The sequence below is a fragment of the Trichoderma citrinoviride genome (genome assembly GCF_003025115.1).
Source record: "Trichoderma citrinoviride strain TUCIM 6016 unplaced genomic scaffold BBK36scaffold_2, whole genome shotgun sequence".
Lineage (NCBI taxonomy): Eukaryota > Fungi > Ascomycota > Sordariomycetes > Hypocreales > Hypocreaceae > Trichoderma > Trichoderma citrinoviride.
In genome coordinates this window covers 2,738,052-2,759,860 of record NW_020194710.1, presented here as the reverse complement: position 1 = coordinate 2,759,860, position 21,809 = coordinate 2,738,052, and the positions used below count along the sequence as shown (strand labels likewise).

Genomic DNA, 21,809 nt, shown 5'->3' with positions numbered 1-21,809 from the left:
GAGGAAGAAAAGAGGAAAAAAGGAGAGAAAAAAGGAAGAAGAAAGATTGGGAGTCTGAAAGTTTATATATACTTGTGAGGCTTGTTTCCAGCGCGAACCCAAATCGCCAGCATCATCATTAGGCCGGGTCTTGTCCGTGCTGTACATGAAGCCATCGGTCTAGCTTGCAGCTACCGCGAAGTCTATGTACGCCACTGGATCTTCCCGAATGCCTGAAACTGCGCCTTGGATCTTGAGATCCGAGGCATGGTTTTCATGTGCTGGGATGAGTCCCTGCCAAAACTCATAACCTCTTCAGCAAGTCACGCTTCCCCATGTTCTAATCCAACTCAGTTACAATCTAGTCTAATAGTCCCTTCATCTCCAGGACAAACCTTGCGCCTCAATGCCTATCCAACCAAGCAAGGTACCCCTCTATCAAGTCTTTTTTCCAATAAAGGCACCCCATCTACCATACCTTTCCAAAAAAAGACGTTGCGGTAACTCTAGATTCTGACGAGTAAAAGTCTATTCCCGCTTTGGTGACGCATCTGCATTTCCCAGTAACCTCGCCGCAGACGGGATGGGCCAGGCAAGTTGAGGAACCGGATCCTCACGGACTTCGCCCGATGTGATGGCGTCGACGAGGGCCACGCCAACATAGCCCCCGATGCAGGTCAAGATGTGCCACCTGCTCCCATCTTCGTTAGAACAATGACGGGCCACTCAAAAGTTTTGCAGAAGTAAAAAGCATACCATCCGTGTAGCTCGAGGAGAAAAGCCAGGGGAAGGCCAGCCGAATGCTTCAGCGAAGTCAGCAACGAGCATAGCCAGTCATCCAGCAGCCACACAAAGTATCCAAAGGCGAAATTGACTAGTTCACAGCATCGTAAGTTCTAGAAACTCTCCCTCGTTTGAAGGGATCGGAGTGGGCAAATAAAAAAAAACATACAGCAGCCAAATAGCGAGACATTTCGAAGATTCTTCCTAATGCGCTCATCTGGCACTTGTTGGTTGATGAGCTTGAGCGTTCGAGTGGCAATCAGATACACGGCAAGGCCAAAGGTCGTTGCATGAAGGAGGAACTCGTCCATGACCATGTGCGTGACCATGACCACCGTGAAGAGGACGGTCAGAAGTACGCCCACGATCTTGGTACGCTGCGGGCTGCTCTTGAACGTCAAGAGGCGATACACCATTGGCGTCGTCAAAAGATGCATCGACAATTCGTCCGCTGGAGGAGGTGTGAAGGTGAGAAAAACGAGCAATGATCTGCCAGAGGTAAAGGGGGGTTTGGTAGCAGCGTACACATTTGGGTGTGATATTTCAAGGTCATATGATAACTGGCAGAGCAAATGCCTACGCCGATCAAGCCACTGTAAGAGATCAGACGAGCGAGAGTCTGGCCATTGCGGCCGGGTCTAGCCAGGCCATATACTCCGTAGACGACTGCAGGGACAAGTAAAAGAGATTAGTGAACGTCGAGATCCAAGACAGCATTGGGCCGTCGCGGGTATATGCAATTGCACGGACCGAAAGCTAAGCTGCTGAGCGTATTGATAAACTCAGCGACATATCGTGTAACGACATAGTCCTAACATCTCGCAACGGCTCGTTAACGGGTTTGGCCCATCCAGCCGCATAGGCAAAAGAGAGGGCATGGGAGAGGAACTACCTCTTCGCAAAAGCTAGGTTCTGTAAGCTATAACAGCCCCAACCAAGACAATGGGCAGAACAGGTTCGAGACATACTTCAGATTAGACGTGGGCTCGCCCCAAAATGGTTGGCCTAGAGAATAATGCATTGTCTACCAAGGTATATGGTATATGGCCGTGAAGGACGCGGGAGAGGGCCGGTCTTTGCTATGTATGTACCAAGTCATGGAGGGAGCAGAGTTGGCCTCGGTTGGACACCCGATCTCTTTTGGGGATGCCACGTAAAAACAGCGCGGCTGAGCCAATGAAAGACTATGGATCTGAGTTGCCGCATCCACCCGTTGGCGGGGGTCGCTTAACTACCAGAAACGGAACTTCGGATGAGGTTAAAAATGCTAGCAAGGACAGTGTGAGATGAGCTGAAATAGATCAGACGAGATCAAGTAGATCAGATGAGACGAAGTAGATCAGATGAGCTGAAATAGATTGAATAAGCTGAACTAGATCAGAGCCAAAAGCCTCAGAGGGTTGCTAAACGCTATGAACTGGCCGCCAATAAATTGCTCGCTTCACTTTCTGACAATGTAAGACAACACTTGATCCGCCATTCCCTAATAAAGGCTGTTCAATAGGAACCCAGATCCGGAACCTCCATAAACACATCCCGACAACAGCTCAACCAAGACCCAACCGGGCACAGGGCTTCTCAAGCCATCTTCCATCCCCTACTTCTTCCACACATCCTTCCACCACTCCTTGAACCCATACGGCTGTGCCCTCGAATCGTGAATCTTGACAGTATCTTTGGCACCCAAGTTCCCTATTATCCCGTCGCCTGTAAATGGAGACGGTTTGGATGTAAGCCTCGACGTAGCGCGCGGCCCTGTAGCCCTCTCCTTGATCTCCTTGGCAAGCAGAGGAGCGACATCCGCAAAACAGGCATCCAGTTCTCGCTGGAGATTGTAGTATGGCTTCTTGGCCAGCTCCGGAGCCATGAGATTATAGCTCCTCGTGATGGCGTTCAGCTGCTCTATTGACAGCTCCAGATATGCACGTTCCGCCTTCTCCCAGTCTGGATCCCGGAATGGCCTTGGCAGGGGCCCGAGATCTTGCTCGCTGGGTTCTCTTGCATCCTGCTCCGTTTCGTCGGCAGCTTTCCCGGCCACCTGTCGAGGATTATGTACCCTCTCTGCCGCGGCATATTGCTCAGCTCTGGCCATCTGCTCCTCCAGCGAGCCCCCCTTGGCGGCAATCATCCTCGCAGCGTGACGCTTCCAATCAGCCCTCAGCCTCGAACGAAGGGCATTCGCCGCCCGTGACAGCTCCTGCTGCTTCTCGATCCATGGAGGCACAATGTCTTGGCGCTGAACGATCCTGTTCAACAAGTACTCTGTAGTGTCAACGTACGGGTTGCTTCGTTCCAAGTCAAGCTCTACCCCTTTGCCCCGCGCGATATTCTTGAATTGGCCCCTGGCAATGGCATTTTCGATATGATCATTGGCCAGCGCCGCAAGTCCCGATGGCGTAGCTGGCATCACTCGCGCGACTGGTTCGAATCTTGATCGAAACAAGCTCTTCAACTCTTCTCGTTCTTTCTCACTCAATCCTTTGTCCTCCTTCATGCCCATGCCAGCGTAGAAAGACGCTCGATCCCGAGCCTTCAACGCCCTTTGCGGAGGAGGAACCACCGGAGTCCGCTTCACCCGGGGGTCAATGACAGGCGGCTGGAACTTGCCCCTGAGCTCCGGTTTCAGTGGTTTTCTGGCATCGTCCAGCATCCTCAGCACTGCATCCTCCGTAGCTTCCTCGCCGGTCCATGGTGCCGAGGTGGCGACATGTCTGGTGCCCTCGCCGGCCGTAGAAGTGAGGTCTCTCTCTGTAAAAGCGCTTGCATGCTCCTGTCGAAAGTTTGCATCCGCGATTTTGCTCAGGAGCTTCTCCTTGAGCTCATCTGAGAATCCAGCATCCTCCACGGCACGTCTGCCGGATGAGCCGCCGCTGTACATTGCTTCCTCCGTCGCCTCTTGCAGCCTCCGCGTCATTGCCCCGGGCTCTTGTGTCTGCAAGTCATCCTCGTCGGATGGCCTGGATCCGTTTTTCCCATCTTGTTTCGTTTCATCGCCTTCCCTCTCCGAGTGATTTGGCTGTGAGGAGTATCGGCGTGTCTCTAGCGGGCCGAAGCGAGCTGCATTGCGGAGACATTGCTTGCATAAAGATGGCGAAGGGCGAGATATCATGGCCAGAAGAATTATTGGCAGTATGGAAGTTTTGACTGTTCGAAATGCAAGCTCTGCAGGAGTGGCGATGCTGAGGACAATTGATGCAACTTGATGCCCGAAAATCTCATGGTGATAGATGAGTCTTAGTCAGCCGGACGTTGCCTGCGTCACCAATGTGGCGAACTACCTTGCCTACTACAATCGCAACAACAAGCAAAACAAGCAACATGGAGTGACAATCAGCATTTGAAACTACATTTCGTCTATGAACAAAAATATGAGCAGAAAGAGAAATTCAATCATAAAGGCGGACAAAAGAAGACAGGTCTCAGTAGATTGCAAGGACAGGGAGAAGAAAGGCGCTGTTGTTAAGGCCAGGAACGGATCTTTTCTGTAAAAGCACCATAAAGGCCCGTATCAGATGAGCGTGGTTTAGCTGGTCGTTGAAGCGAACCATACCCAGAGATAGGGTAGATCTGATTTGCAATGAAACATCGAGCATCAAAACGAAGAAATTGAGCCCTATGTCATGTACTTGCTACCGAGGACGAGCACTTCTCTCAGAATCTCAGATATTGTCTTCTCTCCGCCTTTGGCCGGCGGCAGAATCACATGATAATCATGGCCATGCGAGACTGTAACCAACACCTCCCCAGATTGCGCTAAAGGCGGTGTGACCGAGACTAGCCGATCAACAGCTGTGGACAGGATTTTGTTGGGAAAAACAAACAGCAAGGAAGCTGAGAATCATGATACGATCTCTCGCCGTACAGACGCCGGCGAGAAGGCCGAACTGCGAGCCTACTGTAACACAATCCAGGCCCTTCTGCTAGTTCGAGAACACGCTTGGTGTGTTGCTGATGACGCACGCCAAAGCTTGACAAACAAGGCCTCCTGGTTGGCCAGAAGAACAGCTTTTCGGTGAATCCTGGGCCAATGACAGCCCGGGGTTCGCTCTTGTTGCTTCAGGTGGGAGCGGGAGATTCACTGCTAGCCTCGCTGTCATGTTTGGCGCGCTCTCTAGCCTGAGCCGCCCTGTAAATTCGGTTTTGCGTACAAGATGTTGGTTGGCTTCAAGATTCCCTATCGTTTATCGTGGCTTGAATAGATGTTGGTCGTAACTCAGCTGTTATGCCAAGATGCTGGACTTGACATGGGCAGACATCCAAGAAACGAGGGCGTGTCGGGACGAGAATGTGAATGACGACACCTCCTGGCAAGCCACCCTTTGGAATGCTTGACATCGGGAGGCGCCACAGGCCGGCGTCAGGTCCATCATTGGGCGGAAGCTGAGCCGATGCAGTCTTTACGTGGTCTGAGCACTCAAACAGGCCGTTGGGAGGAGGATATGCAGCCCAGCGTGGGTGTCACCTTGGCGCCTGTTCTCCGCATTTGCAAAGCTGTAGATCATCCTTGGGATAAGGACAGGACTAAGATCGTGAGGCCGTGCTTTCGCTCAGCGTTCGGTATACAAGCCAGCCAATCATGTCGCCGCTGTAGCTGGAGGATGAACGAATAAGGTACCTCATGTCAAACCCCAAACAAACTCATCACTCTGGAAGGGTGTTTGTTACGGAGAACTCGTACGGAACAGGGTTGTAGGGAGTCGGAACATTATACTTGTACTCTGTGCATGGCTCCCTTTGCGGCTCTTGCCGTTACTAGTACGATTGTAAGACGATAGCGCCTACCGCAAGCGATGCAGGCGAATCTGGAAACGTGGAAAGAAGCAGGGACGGGACAGGAAGGAGATGAATCAAGGGAAAGAGTGCGAGAGAAGAAAAGAAGGAAGGAGAAGAAGAAAATTATTCTCTCAATGACCTGCTCTTGATCCCGAACTCGGCCTCGACTCTCCGCCATCAACGTGAGACCCGGCATGTCGCTCGACCGATTGTATCTCGCAAGCCTCGAAAGACGTTGTTTGAAGCAGCCAACGAATCGTCCCCGCGATGCCACGGTGCCCCAATGCACCGCATCGCCGCGCAGCAGTTCGTGCCGCTGGGCCTGGCCGAGCCAATGCACTCCACCGCGCCTTGCCCCTACCAGCAAGGCCTGTCGACCGCTCACGATGTCGCCGGGCGCTCGCACCTATCAGCGCCATTCGTTGAGAGCACGGGGAGACGCTTCGCTGCGCTGCGCTGCAAGGCCAGCTCGACGCTACCGGCCGGCCCCCCCACACTGCGTCTCAGACAAGGCTCGCAGCCTGCTTCCGCCGTGCGCAAAGGCCAAGCAACCCCCAACCTCCAAAGCCCCGGGCTGGCTGTCCCTCCACCAGAACCCGGTCTACGTCGGACCCGGCCGTGCTGATTGGCCGGAGGCGGCGATAGAACCGTCCTTGTGGAAGGCTACTGCGCACTAGAGGGGAGGATGGTCTTTCAATCACAAGCATAGGCACAAGCAACACATGCAAAATGCCCAGCTTGGCGATGGGATCTTCGCGTGGTCTTTTACCACAAAGGGTCCCTGCAGTGCATGGTCCCTTAGCCTTGGTCGTGTGCCTTTGATGGTTACGTCGCGTTGTGGTTCTGTTGCTCTGCGTGGCCATTTAACACATGCTCTCCCGCACTTTTTTTGTCTTCTCGTTCTCCATTCTCGCCGTTGTCACTGGGTTGGTCCTACTGTTCTTGGCAGTATAGTTGTCTTTTGTTCTCCTGTTGTGGTTTCTCTGAGGAGTCGCAGCCGTGTCTTTCCTGCTGCTCTCTTCTACGTTGTCTCCTCCGCCGGCCTGGTCAATCTTCTCTCATGGTCTAGACTATGCTCAGAGGCCGCAATTGACATTCACCTACAATACCTCCGTCGCCCTCCTCCGCATTCCTACGACCGTTTCGGGCGAGACAAGCCAAAAGCGACTTCACTTGGAAAAGGTGGACCGAAGCTCTCCTGTGCTTTTCTGAGCCCAGTGTTGCTGCACCTTGGCTTCTAGTGGACATACGGAATTCCTCAGTTGCGCTCAATCCATCATCCGCAGCCATGGCTACTGCTACAAGCTTGGACAAGTCTGCCGTTGACGCCAGCTCAATGGAGAAGAAGATCGAGGCCGGCAACAACGATCCCATGCTTGGTGAGCTTAGGAATGCCGACGGATCGTCGCTGCGCAGCGGCGAGGATATCCTCTCCCTGCAAGATCTCGATCCTGCCCTGAACATGAAGATGCATCTTGTGAACAACGTGAGTGATATCAGAGGCTACGCTGTGGCCTCAGCTGAGTGACGGCGAACGACGAGAGCTACTCCGTGTCCCAACTCTCAAGCTTCGAGTCCCCTCTCCAAAATGCTTCAGAACTGACATTGGATCAAAGGCAATTGATGAGATTGGTTGGACTGGCTACCACTGGAAGCTGTTCTTCCTCAATGGGTTTGGGTAAGTATTCCTGTTCCATAATTATCAGCCCGCACTGCTCTCGTCCACATATCCTTTTCTCCCCACGGCCCTGCTCCAATCCTGTGTATAACATGAGATAATGTATGCTTACACATACTAACTTACGACGTGTTGTAGCTACGCTGTGGACTCCTTGATTCTCCTCTTCCAATCCATCGTCGCCCCCGCGGCTTACCTCGAGTTCGGCCAGAAGGGCTACTCCAATGCACTCACCATTGCCGTATATGTCGGCATGCTGACAGGCGCCCTCTTCTGGGGCTTCAGCGCCGATGTCATTGGACGCAAGTGGGCTTTTAACATTACCCTCTTCATTTGTTCCGCAAGCTGCATTCTAGCTGGTGCTATGCCCAACTGGCCAGCCCTCGCATTCTTCATTGCCCTCCTCGGCTTTGGCGGTGGCGGCAATCTCATCTTGGATACGACCGTCTTCCTCGAGTATCTTCCGAGCAACAAGCAGTGGCTGCTGACCTTCTTGGCGGCTTGGTGGGGTCTTGGACAGGCCGTCACCGGCTTCATTGCTTGGGGTTTCATGGTTCCCGCGAAGTGGAACTGCACCGATGTCGACACCTGTACCAAAGCCAACAACTGGGGCTGGCGATATATGCTCTTCACTGGTGGTGCCCTGGTCTTCGTCATGTCGGTCCTTCGTATCACCGTCGTCAGGCTACGCGAGACGCCCAAGTACCTTTTAGGCCTTGGGGAGGATGCCAAGGTGGTGGAAACGTTCCAGTTCCTGGCCGCCAAGTACAACCGCCCATGCTCGCTGACTCTGGAGAAGCTCGAGGCCTGCGGACAGATTCAGTCGGCCCACAGCAAGAGCCGTTTCTCTCTGTCCGAAACCCGCATTCACTTCCGTGGGCTCTTCATCAACAAGAAGATGACCATCTCCACGATCCTCGTCTGGCTGTCGTGGGCTTTGATCGGCCTCATCTACCCTCTCTTCTACGTCTTTCTTCCGTATGTAACCCCAAGCTTCTCGTATTCCCAAGAGCCTTTGCTGACCATTCTTGCAGCACCTACCTTGAGAACCACGGCAGAGTCTTCAACCGTACCACCTTCGAGACCTGGCGCAACTACTGCCTTACCAACATCTGCGGTATTCCCGGACCGATCATTGCAGGCTACATGTGCAACACGAAGCTGCTTGGCCGCAAATACACCATGGCTATCGGTGCTCTGATCACGATGGTCTTCTTCTTTGCTTACACCGCCGTCGAGACGGCAGCCCAGGACACGGCCTTTACCTGCTTGATCGCGTGTTTCCTCAACATTTACTACGGTACTCTCTACGCTTATACTCCGGAGGTGCTTCCAAGCGCACACCGTGGTACTGGTAACGGCGTTGCCGTGGCTTTCAACCGAATCATGGGTATTGTATCAGCTATCGTGGCAACCTTTGCAAACACACAAACGTCAGCGCCTCTGTATATCTGCGCCAGTCTGTTCATCCTTGCTGCCGGTATTGCTGTAGTGTTCCCCTTTGAGCCCTATGGACGGCGCAGCTCATGAGAGAGCATTGTGACGAGGTTGGTGAGCCTTATTTCAACAATAAAGGGGCCCCAGCCGGTCGGGCGTAGACGCTGCGTCAAGGGGTGGTGCCTGAGTAATGGAGAACAATAGCATCCTAGATAGTGATACCCAATAGCTTTTGCAAAAAGAGATACATAGAATTTATAAAGCAAAGAACGTGGACAAGCTTGAGTGCGAGCTGCGTACTCAGCACGATGGAACTACAGTTGAAGAAGCAACCGCCACTGATATTCGTCCAAAGCAAGGTTTATATTGGTTCAATAGCAGCATGTCTTGATGTTTGTTCCACTGTTTTTTTCGCTTATTATTCCCTGTTTTTCACCAAAGAGATATGCGACTCTATTCATGTGAGAAGACATAGGGGCTACCCGGCGAGAATATTCTCATCCGGCTTGCGCGGTGTTCATGCTGCTCCAAGGGTATCGCAGACTGGTTTATATAAGCCAGGGGGTCTGTTGATGCATGCCGGCGAGCTACTTACTTGCTAGGCGTAGTTGGTTAAGACTATTCTGGAACTGCTGGAGGACTAAGAGGACGCTTCTAGGGAGAGTGGCGTGATCACAACATGCTCCTAATCGATCCTCATCTACAAGCGCCATCCTACCTCTAAGCTATTGGATTACCATGCTACGACCTCTAGAAGGCCAATCGCTACTAGCCGTCAATCTCTTCAGGTGGACTCGCTTGCTTTAGACAGACGGGTTTGCCAATGCCGGTAACTCGGCAAACGTCACTCACCAGTGATATCACATACTAGAAGCTGGACAGCCATAACGAAGCCTTGTCTTCGAAAGTCAAATCTACTACTTCAAGATAGCGCCGCTCATTCCAGAAGTCATTGTGTTAGGTATGTTCTGCTGCATGATCTGGCTGGTACTCTTAGTATGGAGTAACATCAACAGCTATCCATCACGTAGATACCCTGGCGATACATTTGGCCAGGGACAATTGGGATCGGAATAGTCCGACCGCCGGTATCCAAAGGGTGGTTCGAAGCTTGCCTGCTTCGTTTGTGGGCAGCAGCTTTGCGAGTGTGGATGCTTGCATCCAAAATCTTTCCGTCGTCCGTCTTACCGTGGCACTTGGCCGATGGTCTAGAACTTGGGATGCTTCAGAGCTTCAAGTCGCAAATTAGATGAAGACGTTGGTCGAGAAGCTCGAAGCCACTAGTACTGCTTTGACAAGAAAAGCTGCAAGTACTACCTTTGGCAGCCGGCCAAGTGACTGACAAGCAGAAGACCAGTTTGCGAGGGTTTGACTCGGAACTGCCGTGGTACTTGAATCCATCGTTACTTCGGGAGGTTTTGTCCTGCACAGCGACCAATACTGTTACAGCAAGATTTGAGCAACTTTTCAGGGCCTCTCGAGGAAGCAGTTGGGTAGTCGAAGTCCGACCTTGCAGGAGAGCGTCTTCTGTTCCGTCTTGCTCTCCAGGCGTGATGCCACTCGGCGGTCACAGCAAGCCGTTTCGATAGACTCGAGTATAAAGAGATTCAGACGTTCGTGAATCAGCCTCGGGTTTCACCAGGTCAGACCAGAGTTGGAAACGTGGATGGGGGGGTGAGGAATGGATGTCAAGTTCAAAGACGCTGGTGACATCGCGGCTGATGATGCCACGTCGAAGAGCTGAGATATGAGACGAGGCCACCCGCTCATGGGAACCAGCCACGATGCTCTCGCGCCCATGATGATGCCCCTTATTCATTTCCCCAGTTCGGAGACCAGCTAGGCGATTGCCATATCCACTTACACGTGGAATCTGCTCATCTCCGCCAACGCTTATCAGTAGCAGCCGCGAGCTAAATGGCATCGTCCGATTTCTGCATGAGGTACTCAGCCCTCTCCCAGATACCAAGGTAGTACTGTTTTACCTATATGCTCAAGCAACCACTGTTTCTCCTATGCCTGGTTCTTCGCTCCTTGTTCTCCCGATATCTGGCACCAATATCGTAAAGTAGCCGGCTTTTTGGACAACGACACCCAGACAAGAGTAATCACCCCACGTCGGTTCCTCAGCTCACCACCAACCACTGCTCGTCCTGAGGTTTCTCGTACATAATGCAATTCAACCCCAGAACCCTTATTCCTCGCCAGTCTCCGCACCATCTCGGCCGCGTGTGGAGGCCGTGATGAAGGATGCGCGCAGACTGGAGGAGCCAGCGCAAAAAAGTTCCCCAAGCCCTCTCCGCAGCGCCCCCCCTTGCCGCGAGAGCGCCGATTAGCCGTCGGGTAGCCGACAGCAAAGGGAAATGGGCGTTGTGAGTGTTATCGAAGCCATACGAGTACTCGTATGTAACGTACAGTACTGCAGGTACGCTGAATACGACGAAGGATTCAGACTGAGTACTTGGACTCTCATCTTCGAACGATCTTCATGATGGAACTTGACAAACGACGTGCCGCATCATCCGCTGCGAACTGTCCTCTTGGCATTGCTTGTAAGAGGGGAGCCTCCCGTGAGACTCTTCAGGAGGACTTGACCGCGCTTGTGCCTTGCGCTAACCAAGTCGTTCCAGGAGCATTCCGTCTGTTCCAGGTGAGTATAATGCTCAGCTAGAGGCACTATTAAAACCACGGATGCGGCTGGATGGTGACAAAAGCCATCGTCACACGCGAACCGGAGAATATCAGGGCGAGTAAATGTCCTGCGTCAGGACGTATACGGTACACGTGCCTGGCGCTAAGCGCATACGGGGTGCCCGGTACAGCGTACATGTACATGCATGGCCGGCCCATCGCCCGCGCGCCGCCATGAAATGAGTTGACTGACTCGGTGCTCGGCGGTCGGCGGTCAGGGCGCTTCACATGCGCGAATGCGAATGAATGCCTCTGGATTGTTAGGATGCTTGGATTCATCTCCGTCTTCAGCCTCGCTTTGAGCCATTTATTCCTGTTCTGTACCTTAAGTAGTAACGATTGTGGTGACTTGCCGGTGCCTGAGCTGATCGGATTTACAGCATCGTCTCGTACAGGCAAAACCCCCGTCTGATGTCTGCTTACAACTGCAAGCGCCGCTGAAGAAGCCACGAAGGGCATAGTGCACCTTCCGCCCGTGATGTGTCATGATCCGTGCTTCGTGCAAGCTCCGTAGCGCCTTCTCTCTTGGGGCATTTCGGCGCATGGCTCGTACCGGGAGTCGTGCTGCCAGTCTGGAGCCGGTACCGAGCACCGCCAGGTGGCACCTGCTCGCTCCCAAGTAACCGTACCAGTACCATGGCAGTTCATCACAGCAGCCGTCATCGACTTGGCAATCTCATCGGCGGCGAGCGCGAGATCGGCACGTGACACAGCCTCACGCACACGCTCACGAACCATCGCCACGGCCGAGAGAACTCTTCATCGTCCGAGATAATACGCTTATTGCCAATTGGCTTCTGTGCATGCTTCTTTTGCCCTTCCCTTCCGGCTTCTCCCAGGCCAGTGGCTACGGGCTGCCAAAAACGCGCATCTCGGTCGTGTCATCCAAGTGCTGATTCGCCCCAGACGGTGGCCAAGCGGAGAAGCGCTAGGAGGATGCCCTGGCCTGGCCACCCATCTGCAAGCCTCGGTGCATCATGCCCTACGGGCTACGGGCTACGGGAGAAAAAAAAAGGGCGACCGATGCCCTTGGCAAGCCACTTTGGCCTAGGGAAACCAGGGGACCAGGGGCGCAGAGGGCGTCTGCATCTCCGGCCAATTTCCAACCCAAACAGAAACCAGCTGCTAACCAAGTGCCGACCCGCAATGGCTCCTAACCGGCACACCACATGCCGGTGGCTTGGAGGGAACGGCGGCGGCCACGGAGTTGCCAGTGGATGGTTTTTCTTGGCCCTTCGTTTCGGGCCTTTAGGGTGGACTCGATCGGAGAGCACAGCGAGGCGAGGCAGCCACACAGAACATTTGAACGCAAAAGGTCCCTGGTCGTGGGCGCCCCCCCTGGCCACCAGTGCGGCTGCTTGTGGCCTAGCGTCAGCCAGGCCTTTGCGGTCGGACGGGTCTGATAGCGAGGGACCGCATCTCAGCGCACGAATCGCAGCGCCGGGTGCCTTTTCCTATGACGACGGCTGCCCCTCGGATACACTGTAGTAATGTCAAAGACAGCGATGCTCGCCGCGGCACACGAGCAGCTGCTGGGCGATTGCATGGGCTGGCCCGTGGGGAAAGAAGCAAGAGGCGAGACTGCGGCGTGGCTCGTCCAAAAGGTCCCGGGGGGGTAGCTTTTGTCGCTCCATCAGATAATACTACGACTACTCCGGATACAACCAAAAGGCTTGGTGGCGGATAACGTTGTATTGAAGGCTAAAGGCTGGAGAGTGGACTACCTATCCCTCGTTCCAAGGTCCCCCCAAAATCATTTAAGTTTGTGGGATCCCAACGCTTTCGTGGTTTACCCTTCTCTCCCCCTCTTTCTTCTCTTCTTGCTCCTCTTCTTGCTCTCATCCCGGCTGGTCTTCCTGCTTTCCCTCAGAGACTTGCCTTGGGACTGTCATAGTAGTTGAGGCAAAAAGAAAAAACCAGATTGGACCGCAATCATGGCTCACAACCACGAGGATACCGCTGCTGAGTGAGTCTTTACAGACGGGCTGGAGATGGGGCTCTCCTCCTGCAGTCGCATGCTTACCAATGTGTCACCATTAGGCTCCACGAGGAGTTCCAGGAGCGCGTCCACCCTAGCGAGATTCACGATCTTGCTGGAGGCTTCATTGCGGCCGATGAGAAGAAGGACTTTGACATCTCACCAGAGGGTGCTGAGGCCGGCGCCACCCCTGATGGCGAGGAGCCCAACGACTACGAGAGGCGGACTCTGCGCCGTGTTGGCGAGAACCTGCCCGCCTCGGCCTTTCTCATCGCCATTGTCGAGCTGATGGAGCGTTTCACCTACTATGGCGCCTCGGGTCTCTTCCAGAACTACATCAGCAACGGCAAGCACGACACCAGCGACTCTCCCGGCCTGGGTATGGGTGGCCAGGCCGCCACTGGTCTGAACCTGTTCTTCCAATGGTTCTGCTATGGTATGCTTTGAACGAGGAATCGGAGGGTTTCAGGATCAGTTGCTGACGAGCGTTGACAGTTACCCCTATCCTCGGTGCCATCATCTCTGATCAGTACCTGGGCAAGTACAAGACCATCATGCTCTTCTGCGTCGTCTACTGGATCGGTCTCGTCATTCTTTGGACCACATCACTGCCCGTTGCCATTGCGCACGGAGCCGGTCTGCCCGGCTACATTGTTTCCATCATCGTCATCGGTGCCGGTACCGGTGGCATCAAGTCCAACATTGCTCCCCTGATTGCCGACCAGTACCAGCGCCGAACCATGGCGATCCGAACGGAGGCGGACGGCGAGCGAATCATCATCGACCCGGCCATCACCTACCAGCGCATCTACATGATCTTCTACTGGTGCATCAACCTGGGTTCCCTGTCTCTGATTGCCACCCCCTTCATGGAGAAGTACTGCGGCTTCTGGACCGCCTTCCTCATGTGCTTCTGCATGTTCAACTTTAGCATCGCCATCCTCGTCATCCGCCGCAAGTCGTACATCATCCACCCGCCGCAGGGCTCCATCATCACGGATGCCTTCAAGGCCCTGGGCCTGATGATTGTCTCGCGCAACATGGACGCCGCCAAGCCGTCGTGGCGCGCCGCCAACGGCAAGAGCAAGCCGGTTGCTTGGAACGACCACTTTGTGGAGGAGCTCAAGCGTGCCATCCGTGCCTGCAAGGTCTTTGTCTTTTGTAAGTTTTTGAGCAGGAATCTGCTGCAATCGATATGAAATGTCGTTTTTTATCTAACACCCCCTCGCCTAGACCCCATCTTCTGGGTTGGCTATGGTCAATTCTCCACCAACTTCGTCACCCAGGCCGGCCAGATGAACGGCCACGGCATGCCCAACGACTTCATGCAGAACTTTGACCCCATCTCGATTCTCATCTTCACTCCCCTGCTCGACATCTTCGTCTACCCCGCCCTCCGCAAGATGGGCATCAACATCCGCCCGATTGCCCGAATCACGCTTGGATTCATCTGGATCTCTCTCTGCCTCGGCTACGCCGCCATTGTCCAGCACCTCATCTACAGCGCTGGCCCCTGCTACGACAGCCCCAACAACTGCGACGCCGCCAACGTCGACGGCAAGGTCATTCCGAACAACGTCCACATTGCCGTCCAGGCACCTGCCTACGTCTTCGTCGGCCTGGCTGAAATCTTCATTTCCGTCACCGGTCTCGAGTACGCCTACACCAAGGCTCCCCCGACCATGAAGTCTTTCGTCCAGAGTCTGTACCTCTTCACCAACGCCTTCGGCTCCGCCATCTCCGAGGCTCTGGTTTCCGTGTCCAAGGACCCCGAGTTCATCTGGATGTACACTGGTGTTGCCGGAGCCAGCTTCGTCACCGCCTTTGTCTTTTACTTCTTGTTCAACCACTACGACAAGATCGAGGACGAGTCATTCGAGCTGGACCGCGAGGCTCCCGTCGTGCCTCCGACCAAGGAGGTTGAGTACGAGGGAGCCAACAACTGAAGGGTCGTGGGGGGTTTCTGTTTGTGTAATGTAATAGTAGAGCGCTAAAAGAGCCACGTTTTAATGTATTATTATGAGTTTTGACAAAGACAAATGCCCATTTCTGCAGCATCCGCAAGCGTGATTCTCACACGGGAACATCTCCACTGATAAGAGCTCCTGTGCCTGACTCTTTGCTCAGGGGTGGAAACGCTCTAAAAAATGGGCGATATCTTACCGTTTCTAGTTCCGCTTCTGGAACGCTTCCATGCGTCAAAATTTTCACCCTCTGCCTGACTCTTTGAGATGCCGTATAAACTAGCATCACGCCATCCCACGGTGCCGAGGGGAAAAGTCTGGTTCCACATCTCAAATCCATCGAATGACTTTGGAGTTACATTCATATGGGTTTGTTATCCAAGAAAAGAGAAACCAAACAATACGGGAAACTTGTTTCGGACGTTTTTTGTTCTGTTCGCTGCCCAGTGATATCTTGGGCATTTGTAAAACCAAAACCATCCACCACCACCCCCCTGGCGCGCCTTTTTAATCATTTTCCCGCTCCAGGTTCGGACAATTTCTCTCGCCCATTTATGCGGCGCTACGGAGATAAAAAAAAACTGTTACTACTAGGGGGTCTTGGCCTTTTTTTTGTCGTCAGCCAAGACCAAACGAAAGTGTGGCCGGGCGGTGCCGTCTTGGCCCTTTTTTGGTGCAATGCCAAGTACGGCAGTTGTTTGTGTCTCGTCGGGCTTTTTTCGGGGGTGTGGTAGAACTTGTAGCGGCTCAGTGGTTGGGTGTGTGTGCGAGAGCGACAGTGAGAGAGAGGAGAGGACAATCTTGACAATCGTGACAATCGAACGAGGATATGAAGTGATGAAGCAGCATCTACATGAAAACGGATCCCCTTGCTTGTCGCAAAGGATCCATTAACAAGAAAAAGGTGAAGCACAAGTAGGCGCGAGAGACCACGAGTACCCAATACATTAGCAAGACTGTAAAAAGCGGGTCCCTCGGTCCGCTCCGTTCACATTGCAACAAGGCACACCAAAAAAGCCTGCAAAAAGAATGACACCTGAGGGATTCGAACCCTCGCCTATTTCTAGACCGCGAAGAGGGGATGAGCTCACAGTGCGAGCTATTCCTGAACACGGCGCCTTAGACCACTCGGCCAAAGTGCCTTTTTCGATGGTTGATGGAGCGGTGTTTGCCTATATGAAGCTGGAGACGAGAAACGAAGCTGGGATGTTGAGGGGTGGTGGAAGTCTGGTGTTGTTGGTAAGCCGGGTGCGCGTGTCTGTACAACTGCACTCATGCCTCGCTAAATGGTTTTGGTTTTATATTAAGCAATTGAGAATCTGAGAATCAATTAAGACTCGGCCAAAGTTCCTTTTCCTGGTCTTAGATGGAGTAGTATTTATAAATATGAGCTGGAGACGAGATTTGCCAGGTTGGTGTAAGTCGGATGCGTGGTGGTAGTAAACCGAGTACGCGTACCTGTACACTTACCCGGTATGCGTCGTGCCTTGCTCAGAGTGCCCTGGTTTCGACACGGCGTATTTGCGAAATCCGAGATTCCATAGTCACTCTGCTAAAGTGCCTTTTTCTTCGCAATACTATATAGAAAATTACTCGCGGGTGTACATATATGCAGCGTCCAGTTGCTGGAAGTGGCGTTGTACTTGTGAAGACGGGGCTGGCGATGCCCATTCTTTGGGGGAGACTACCATGTTACGAGACCTTTCGACTTGCAAACGGTACCGAAATATAATGAGCTGCCATGTCTGCAATTGCACATGTAGAAACGAGGCCAATTGGCTGATTTCCAGTCGGTCTTGTCTTTACCTTCAACCACTGTTGGAGGACATTTTGGTCCAGACTGTGACGCAATACAACGATCGTTTTACAACCGCGTGGTCAAATGCGTCCCAGATCTTCTGGATCACCATAACGGACTGATCACCCTTGGGCTGAACACAGTTCAGCATCGTGTGGCCAACCAGTGTATGTCTATTAGAGGTTTTTAATAAGGCAAAAGCACTGACTTGCGACGTGCTGCCAAGGGTTCATCAGAAAAGGGTGCTCAAGTTACAGTCTTTCAACACGACACATAGCATACCAGATGCTCAACGTGATGACTGGACCGACAAAGCTTTCAGTTTGAGAAGGTTTTAAGGGTTATTTCTAGACAAGAAGATATCCAACTACTCAACTTAAAAGCCCACGATGTTAAAATCAGTGTAGCCAGTTCGGGTTTCTGCGTTGGGATATGCTCGGGCAGTGAACTTACAAATATCTACTATATGTAAAGATAACCCAAAACGACCTTCTGGCCCCTGTAGCGCCTTGTAATCACCAGGAGACAGTCTCATTCTATCTCCCCTTCTTCGCCTCCAAGGCTTGTATGAGCCTTTATCCTACCCATCGCCTTTATCCTTGGCAAGAATAACCAGCTTGCCGATTGTAAGTGGATTCCACAGCAAACAGGAGATCAAGCTCCTATCTTTTTGATTTGATAAAGTCTCTCAGTACATTTGATCAGATCATGCGGGTATGAGCCTCCTGATTGACCTTACTATGATGTTGAAAATAGGAGCCATGGCCTGGAACAAAGGGCTGGCCTTCCATGTCCATATGTCTTTTCACTTTTGGTCTATACACATCCAATCTTGCTAGTCTTCGCGGACAAGTTTCATCAACCACAGCAAATATGCCAGTCTTGCACGAGAATACCTACAGATCAAGTCTCCTTCCCAAAAGCCGGAAACGCAGGCGCCGTCGTCCCATCACACGAGTACCGCACCACGTACGGACTAAACGTCGCCTGGTCACTCACAATCACCTGCCCGCTCGGCGCCGTGACACTGAAGCTGAAGCCGCCCCCGTGCTGCGCCTGGCCGTAGAAGAAGCGGACGGGCACGTACGTGGCCGCGGGGACGTCAAAGGCAAAGGTCGCGCGGCCGGCGACGTGGTCGGGCTGGTCGTACCGCGCCCTTGCGTCGGCGTTGGCGTCGGTCCAGCCGGAGTACGCCTTTGCGCCGCTCCACAGGTAGACGGCGTCGTTGGCGTAGGGGATGTCGACGGTGTAGGTGCCGCCCTCGCAGGCGTAGATGTAGGCGTGGTGATTGAGGGCGAAGCTGGCGGCTGGAGTCGTAGATGGGGCCCGTCGCCCCCGCGGAGGCCTCCTGGCCGTAGAGGCCGCCCGCGTAGGAGGTGGTGCCGACGTAGAGGGAGGCCGTCGCCTTGTACGAGTCTGGACGGAAGGACGAGTACGTCGTGTCGGTGTTGCGGGCCGAGTTGTTGTAGTAGGCCCAGTCGAAGCCGAGGTTGTTGCATGGCGGGGGGGCCGGACACTGGCTTGGGCAGCTCGGAGGCGTGATTGTGGGAGTGGCTGTTGTTGTTGTGGTGGTCGTTGACTCTGTGACCGTCTCGGTGTCGGTGACGGTGCAGATTTCCGTCGACGTCACCGTCTCGGTGTGAGTCCCTCCGCCAATGGTGAGGGTGAGCAGGGCCTTCCACGAGGTGACTGTCGAGGTCTCCGTCTGTGTCACAGTCTGGCTTGGATCACATGTGGGAGACGGATAGGTGCGAGCGTTCAGCTGGCCAGCGGGAGCGGCAATGGCATGAGCGCGAGCAATGTTGACCATTACTGATGACGCCGCGAGGGCGTGGATGAGTGTATTGCGTACGGCCATGGTTGGGAAGATGAGGCTATCAGATCCAATGGACACAACTGAGCACGAGGATGCCTTTTTCTGAGCCTCGATCTTGACCGCAGGTATTTAAACTTGTACTGTCCTTGGGGTATCGCCAATATCTGGGAGACTCGACTAGAGACTGACGACGGCCTCCATTGCGAGATTCCATTCGACACCGTCAACATGCCAACTGTCTTTGGTCTGGGGATCAAAAAGGACAAGCTGCCATGCAGTCAAGTAGCTGAGCTGTAGGCAGAGACGACGAAGTGACCCATGCTTGGGGAGCTTTTGAGAGCTGAGCTCAAATGCCGGCTAGGGTAGTGTCAGCTGCAGGGCAGACACATGGAAGCGTCGTGCTCATCTTGAAGGAGCCCGGGCGTCTAGGTGGTTGGGCACTCTAAAGTCCAATATACCACCTACCACTCTGCCTATGGATGCTCTGTGCTGAGGCCCCATCGCATCGTGAACTTCGTAGCCGCAGCAAGGCCTAGTGCAGTTGACAACTCGACGTGGCTGGCATGGGCGCGACGATCATGGCTGAATGAGACCAAAGTCAAGCTTTAGCTCATGCGCAGCTTCTTCTTCTAGGTTCATTTTGTATGAGAGAAGCCATCTTGTCTTTGGCGGCTCTGTGTTGTAGTTCTTTCAGCTGGCCTCTTGCTCATGCAAGTCGTGGGCAGATGCCCCTTTTGGCGCCCTTGCAGCTTTGGCGGCTGTGGGCATTTCCACCGCTGCTCACCGATCCTGTTCGACAACTCGATGGATGCTTAAATGTTTGTGTACATGGTGATTCAACCTGGTATCTATCGGACCCATCCGCTTTATATGTATGATGATTGTCGAGCCTGGTCTAAGTCCAGTAGTAAGTCCCATCCAGCACTGGTATGAGACTTGGTACAAAGATTACAGGCAGAGCTTAGAATAAGATACTCGCATATGGTTAGCATATAAAATCAAGAGTATCATCCAAAATAATTCGGAATGTCAAAATTGTCCAAGAGTCATGCACCTCGCATGTAGTTCAAGACTCAATGACTCCTTTGTTATATGTACTCTGCCTGCCCATGAGCTTAGTAATTCCGGTAATCCCAGAAATGGCTATTCCGCCACCTGCCCTCTTGTCCCACTGACTAATTCTCGGGCGCCGATTGGCTCGGCCGAAGACGGTAAGTAGCCGGCAAAACCCATCATGTCATGTCATAATCGTTCCCTGAAGCTGAGCCGAAATAATTGATTTCCAACCGTCCGCATCCAACCCTCAACTCCACCTCGACAACCTCCGAACCACAACCACAACCACGCCTCTCATCCCTCGCGCAAGCAACCGCAGCATGCTTGTCAGGGCAGCATCTTTATGATACACACAATGAACCCCCTCTTCGCCACCAGCCGCGCGGCTCTGCGCCTGAGCTCCTCGTCCTTCCGCCACTTGTGCGCATCCAGAGTCGCCGGCTTCGCCTACCACTCCTATCCGCTGCCGTCCAAGATCCCCGAGCCGCCGAGCGACAGCATGTCCAAGTCGTCCGTCGCCCAGCCCGAACCCCTTCCCCGAGTCCACGAGACGCGGCCGCCGCCGCAGCACGAAGCCGCCCCCAAGCCCACAGCTCCGCCGCAGGTGCAGGCCGTGCCGCCCTCAACAGCAGCAGAAGCAGCCTCAGAACCCCCGTCCGCCAAAGCCAGCGAGGCGGATGCGCAAGCGGCCAAGCCTGCGGCGCGACCCCGATCCAAGCTGCGCGCCCGCAAGGCGGCCATGAAGCTCACGCCCGCGGCCGTGGAACAGCTGCGGTCGCTGCTCAATCGGCCCGACCCGAAGCTCATCAAGGTCGGCGTGCGGAACCGGGGCTGCAGCGGGCTGGCGTACCAGCTGGAATACGTCGACAAGCCCGGTGCTTTTGACGAAATGGTGGAGCAGGACGGTGTCAAGGTGCTGATTGACAGCAAGGCGCTCTTCAGCATCATTGGCAGCGAGATGGACTGGGCGGAGGATAAGTTGAGTCAGAAGTTTGTGTTCAAGAACCCTAATATCAGTATGTGGATCGACCTCTCCTCGCTTGATGCGGTTGCTAACAAGTAGCAGAGGAACAATGTGGCTGCGGAGAATCATTCATGGTCTAGGACGAGATTGGAAAATTGCAGTGATGGAGACAAAAGGTCTGCCTCCCTCCGAGGCAGATGCGAGGCAAATATGCATAGGAGGAACTGTACGATGGCGACGACTAGAGACTCGAGAACTACAGGGCGAGGCAAGGCTCTGGATGGGAGACTTGACTGAACTCGCCATCAAAGGGTTCACTATAATGGTGCCGATACAGTACGATACGAGGCACGGAACAGCGAGATACAACACTATTGGGGCATGATACCGGCGTTAGGTTAGAGGCATACAGCCATTGTTCAGATACATTGATGTCAATTACACTCTTGATGACTGAAGGAGGGGATCCTGTGAGTCAACAAACAAGACATGTGTTGTGTACACGACCCTCGTGAGAAGAAATCAAAGTCTATGCTGACTCCCCATCTGATGATGAATCTCATGCGCCATATATAACGCAACAGCAGCTTGATTCCATGCAGAGGGCAGAAGCCACATGGAACGACAGGCCGACGCCCTTTCGACGCCCGCTGATGTCATTCAGGGTTCCGGCGCAATGCCGTTGCCACGTGACTTGGCGTTGGAGTGTTGCTTTCAATATCGCGACTCCGAATGAACTTGCGCGTGAAGTCTTGGCTAGACATGCCGACTTCGTCCTTACATGTACTAGAACAGATTAGATATAAATATCATCATCCTGTCTGCACTTTGGACATTATCCTTGACTTAAAGCGACAATTGAAGCATCGTTAAAAGAGTTCTATCTGTACCA

At 53.5% G+C, this 21,809-nt stretch overlaps 6 protein-coding genes and 1 non-coding gene across 7 annotated transcripts; 3 read left to right on the top strand and 4 right to left on the bottom strand.

The window, feature by feature from the left end:
* Positions 1-507: 507 nt before the first annotated feature.
* On the bottom strand, positions 508-1,783 carry BBK36DRAFT_152160 (alkaline phytoceramidase; the record flags this gene model as incomplete). Its single annotated transcript, XM_024897597.1, has 7 exons — positions 508-670; positions 736-853; positions 932-1,213; positions 1,288-1,428; positions 1,513-1,573; positions 1,655-1,667; positions 1,731-1,783. 7 exons carry the CDS (start codon positions 1,781-1,783, stop codon positions 508-510), a joined length of 831 nt encoding a protein of 276 aa, XP_024753394.1.
* A 576-nt stretch (positions 1,784-2,359) lies between these two features.
* BBK36DRAFT_1156621 (hypothetical protein) lies at positions 2,360-3,676 on the bottom strand (the record flags this gene model as incomplete). The annotated part of the gene is made up of 1 exon (XM_024893942.1): positions 2,360-3,676. The coding sequence occupies one exon, from the start codon at positions 3,674-3,676 to the stop codon at positions 2,360-2,362; it is 1,317 nt and encodes a 438-aa protein (XP_024753393.1).
* A 3,147-nt stretch (positions 3,677-6,823) lies between these two features.
* On the top strand, positions 6,824-8,743 carry BBK36DRAFT_1189460 (MFS general substrate transporter; the record flags this gene model as incomplete). The annotated part of the gene is made up of 4 exons (XM_024896622.1): positions 6,824-7,021; positions 7,152-7,213; positions 7,352-8,191; positions 8,248-8,743. The coding sequence occupies 4 exons, from the start codon at positions 6,824-6,826 to the stop codon at positions 8,741-8,743; spliced, it is 1,596 nt and encodes a 531-aa protein (XP_024753392.1).
* Positions 8,744-13,275: 4,532 nt separating this feature from the next.
* BBK36DRAFT_1156618 (PTR2-domain-containing protein) lies at positions 13,276-15,265 on the top strand (the record flags this gene model as incomplete). Its single annotated transcript, XM_024893941.1, has 4 exons — positions 13,276-13,307; positions 13,382-13,755; positions 13,815-14,480; positions 14,553-15,265. The coding sequence occupies 4 exons, from the start codon at positions 13,276-13,278 to the stop codon at positions 15,263-15,265; spliced, it is 1,785 nt and encodes a 594-aa protein (XP_024753391.1).
* Positions 15,266-16,313: 1,048 nt separating this feature from the next.
* On the bottom strand, positions 16,314-16,425 carry BBK36DRAFT_t29. Its single transcript has one exon. It is a non-coding gene; the product is annotated as a tRNA-Leu (tRNA).
* A 1,559-nt stretch (positions 16,426-17,984) lies between these two features.
* Positions 17,985-18,891, bottom strand: BBK36DRAFT_1166268 (hypothetical protein; the record flags this gene model as incomplete). The annotated part of the gene is made up of 2 exons (XM_024894886.1): positions 17,985-18,381; positions 18,494-18,891. 2 exons carry the CDS (start codon positions 18,889-18,891, stop codon positions 17,985-17,987), a joined length of 795 nt encoding a protein of 264 aa, XP_024753390.1.
* A 1,480-nt stretch (positions 18,892-20,371) lies between these two features.
* Positions 20,372-21,377, top strand: BBK36DRAFT_1134433 (hypothetical protein; the record flags this gene model as incomplete). Its single annotated transcript, XM_024892306.1, has 4 exons — positions 20,372-20,969; positions 21,020-21,068; positions 21,103-21,194; positions 21,237-21,377. Coding segments are annotated over 2 exons (636 nt in total), but the record flags the coding sequence as incomplete, so codon positions are not given.
* Between the last annotated feature and the right edge of the window lie 432 nt (positions 21,378-21,809).